Consider the following 4,554-nt stretch of genomic DNA (forward strand, 5'->3'; position numbering starts at 1 on the left):
CAAGACAGGAATGCAGATGAACCAGAATCTCAGCTGAGGTGTAGTTGTTTATTCTAAATCATGTGGCTATAGAAATATGCAATTAATTTTGTGATTGTAGAAATAAAAACAGCATTGAAATAAAAACTATTTCAAAGTACTAGAGGAGGAGACCACTGCATGTATATGTAACATTTTGATGAAGTACCACAAAATAATTGTGCTAATCTTTATCATTATATCAATCTTAAAGATGATGTTTACAAAGGTGCTGTCAAACCTCATCATTTACCAGCTCAGCCTCTTACCGATAAAAATGTTGGATTTATGCCAAGTTGGTACGGGAGCAATATAAAAGAGACGCAGTTGTTGCTTTTGCATCAGACTGATATAATAATATTCTGTACACTAGAACTAGCACAGGTAAGTGTCAATGGAAAGAGTTATTAATGCTAATAGAAAACTATAATGAATAATTAATTAAATTTTATCAGCTCTATTATTTTATTATTATTATTAATATTACATTATTATTATATCAGTTGAAAGATGACTGAGAACTAAAAACTATTTGCCTATATTTATTATTTTGTGTTATTTTTACCCTTTTTTTTATTTATTTTTAATTAATTATTGTAGACTGTTTTATTATTATATTTAATTTATAATGCTTCAAATTTGCTATATTAATAAAGACATCTTATATTATTACTATTATTATTATTACAGAATCAAGTCATGCGGCTGTTGCTGATATTAGCGTTGTCCTCGCTGGTCCACTCGGCTCCTATCATTAACACGTCCCTGCCACTGGACTGTGAAGATGTTTACAACCTAAAGATAGGAGAAATGAATGGCACCTCTGTTCCCAATGGAGTGTACACCATTTACCCAGGAGGGTCTAATAATCCTCTGGAGGTGTACTGTGATATGGGCTGCCAGGAAGATGGTAGCCACCAGGATGAGAAGTGGACAGTGAGTGAGAACATGAATCTGTTTAAGGCTGAGTGAGAACACTGTAATGGTAAATAAAAGTGATGTAACAGTTTGCTTCAGGTTTTCTGAAATCTACTAATTTTTCTCATTGTTTTTTCCCCCATGTACACCATGCTGTATAATCCACCAACCAGGTGATTCAGAGGAGAATCAACGGCAGTGTGAGTTTCTATCTGCCATGGGCACAGTATAAGGAAGGGTTTGGTGATCCCGCTGGTGAATACTGGCTAGGTGAGAGAACGCTGTAGCATTTTGTAATCATAAGAACATACAAACAAATTCGTCAAAGCAGCCTTGATCACCTGTATATAGTTAATGGCTCTCAGGTTGCAAACAAACAAACAAATAAATGAAAGAAAAAACTGATGATATAATGAGAATATGGTGAGTCTTTGTAATAGAAGTCATAATTCTGCAGCTTAAAAATATTACTTGATACAGCATTTCCTGTTATTAGGAGTTTCATTCTTTTAATATGTGCAGTCATTGTTATACATATATAATAAATAATAACTGTTAAATGGGAAATGAATTTATTTTTCCCAGCTCATGATTTGGAATTATTCATTATTAATTGAATTCCAGGACTGGAGAACATGTACATTATGACCAACACGGAGAAGTATCAGTTGAGAGTGGACATGGAGGATTTTGAGAAAGGCAGTGCCTATGCCCAGTACACTATATTCTCTGTCAACCAAGAGTCCACTAACTACATGCTGAATATCGGAGGCTACATCAATGGAGGAGCAGGTGAGCAACTCAGTACACTCCACATCTAATACTGAAATTATACACATCAATATTCAGACCTCAGACAGAACTACAGACTTCAGCAGAGTGTGTGGAATTAACAGAAACACTGACTTTATTTTATGACAAATCTAAATAGAAAGTAAATTCTACAGTTGGTTGGCTGCTGAAAGTCACATAAAAATTTTGATTTGTCATCAAATGTCACTTTACATTATCTTTAACACATTACTGAATGTTTGATTTGCTTGTCCTTCACACTGTCCTCTGTTGTGTCTTTTCCAGGTGATTCTTTGTCCTATGTGAATGGAAGAGGTTTTTCAACCTTTGACAAAGATCCAACAGGAAACTGTGCAGAGACTTATTCTGGAGGATTCTGGTACTACTGGGGGTACTACTGGTACTGGTCACAATGCCACTATGCCAACCCCAATGGCCTGTACAAATACAATAATGTGTATGGCACACCATACACAGGGATCATGTGGCAGACCTGGAAAGGTTACTACTCTCTGAAGACCATCGTGATGAAGATCAGACGAACAAATCTGGAAGATCTCTGAACCCCTTAGTTTTCCAGATCTAGAAAGATAGACAAGTAGAATAGAGAGAAAGGCTAAAATCTCTGTATGCTGCTGGTGGTGGATTTTCAGTAAAATGTCAAGATCTACATATCCATTAATCCTAATCTTTAATATTAGGTTTATCCTGTGGTACATACCCCTTTAATGTCCCTCAATCTCTGCTGTATTAGTTTTCTTTAGGTAACAATGTCTTACTTACTTTGTACCTCTTATAATAAAAAGTAAATGAAAGTCCAATGAAAATCCAATATATTGTGATTGAAATAAAGATTGAGCAAATGAAGTCTGAGTCCAGCCTTACATTCCTCATTTTTGTAGCAACACACCTTCCCTATTACTCACTTTATTTACATGAACCTGGAAAAAAGACTGCAGCTTTAAAATGTTAATGAAAATCTTCAACATTATCATGGTGTGCAAATGCCACACTGTACCATAATTAACTATATGCTTAGCATCTGATACATAAAGGTTTATCGGCTCATTGCTTGAGTGTATAGACAACATGAACCACTGAATGTCTCCGAAGATCCTTGGTATTGCTATAGATGTGAATCTCTGAAGAAAGTTGTGTTTGTTTATTGAGACAGGTGTCAGGTGTCAGTCTCATAAAGAAATGATGCAGATTCTCCTTCACACACAGTAAAGCCTAGCAACTCGTCTCCTCATAAACCTACACACAGTGTACCAGAGACGTCTGATGTTTTTTGGAGCACAGGATTCACACAAACACTGACTTTGTTTAGTTTATTACTGTTTAATGCACCTTTTTATCATAAATTTTTAATACATAGTAAAATGTTTTTAAATGCTATATACAGTATTATATTTTCTTTTTAAACTGACCAGAATTTTTTACTATGGAAAGAACAATCTGGTAACATCAATTGAAATATGAACAGTATTCAGTACACTGACCAGCAGGCAGATAGTTGGACTGGTCATTGACATTCATGATCAGCTCAGGTTCAGGAAAGAACACACTCATTTCCTCGTACCTAAGGAGTTTGTATTGGTAGATGTGTTTTTACCCAATTTTTAAATTTTCAATTACTCAGATTTTCAGTTAGAAAAGTCATAAGCACCCCAGTTTAACAAACAGTCCAGTTCCCTCTCTCACTCTCACACCATCTCCAATATTTTCCTAAACAATATTTTCTCAAATAGCTGTAATATTTGTATTTCTGTGTATTATATTAAACAAAAGTGTCTAAATTTTAATGCATACAGAAAATACACAAAATATCAAAAATAAAGTTACTTTAGATTGAAAGCTTTGTTCCCTGCTTTCACATCTTAATAATTGAACAATAAAACCAAGGACTGAAACATCATCAAGCGTGATGGATAACACTGTGCACAGTGATGAGAAAAATATTCAGTATAACTTGAATACACACCTTGCTAATTAAAGTTGCCACATTCTGTACACGAATTTACCTCCTGAGTTACACCTAATTATATTGTTATCCTGTTTATATTTAATGTTAATGACCTTAATGATGTTAGTGATGTTAATTCTCCAGCACCATAAAAATGTCCTTGTACATGTGAACATACTTGGCAAAAAAAGCAGATTCTGATGTTCTATAGTGACCTAATCACATTAACACACACAGGGTTAACATTCAAACTTTGCCACAATATATTTTTAAAAAGTGGCTGTGAGTTTTATTTTTACAAACCAGTCTTCAATCCTCACAAACACATAGAGAAGGAAAGAAATTCACAGTTCACTGATGCCCATAATCCACAAATCACCGGTCTGGAACAAACTTGGAGTTTAAACCATGTGAGGGGTATGTTTATTAAACACAATGGAGAACGGGTGGAAAGAGGAAAGCTTAGGATACTCAGCCCAGCACGCAGCGGCAACCGGAGAATGGAGGTAAAGGAGGAACCAGGAGAAGTCCACGTTGGAGGAGAAGGTAAGTGGAGCTGGAGAAGGGAGTCATTGAGGAGAAATGGGAGAGCTGAAGAAAAGGAGCGGGAACGAACTGAAGAAAGATAATGGAGTTTGCTAGAAGACGAAGCTTTGGGCTAGGGCTAGGGCTAGCAAGTCGGCATCTATGTGTGAGACCAGACAAAGAAAGGGAATCGTGAAGTTTAAATAGGGGAGTGAGCGTGCTCAGGAAACAAGGTGCAGGTGAACTTAATTAAAACTCGGGTGAGTGAGTGCGCTGGTGAGGAGTGGAGTCCTGCTAATGTACATTGGATTTATGGTGGACTTTATATTGTAATA

At 35.9% G+C, this 4,554-nt stretch overlaps 1 protein-coding gene across 1 annotated transcript; it reads left to right on the plus strand.

Moving 5' to 3' along the window:
• The first annotated feature begins 244 nt into the window (after positions 1 to 244).
• Positions 245 to 2,601, plus strand: LOC131347156 (microfibril-associated glycoprotein 4-like). Its single transcript, XM_058381086.1, has 5 exons — positions 245 to 402; positions 709 to 954; positions 1,110 to 1,206; positions 1,561 to 1,728; positions 2,014 to 2,601. The coding sequence occupies exons 1-5, from the start codon at positions 307 to 309 to the stop codon at positions 2,289 to 2,291; spliced, it is 885 nt and encodes a 294-aa protein (XP_058237069.1). The 5' UTR covers positions 245 to 306; the 3' UTR covers positions 2,292 to 2,601.
• The last annotated feature ends 1,953 nt before the right edge of the window (positions 2,602 to 4,554 follow it).

Source organism: Hemibagrus wyckioides, linkage group LG26 (genome assembly GCF_019097595.1).
Source record: "Hemibagrus wyckioides isolate EC202008001 linkage group LG26, SWU_Hwy_1.0, whole genome shotgun sequence".
NCBI classification, from domain to species: Eukaryota; Metazoa; Chordata; class Actinopteri; order Siluriformes; family Bagridae; genus Hemibagrus; species Hemibagrus wyckioides.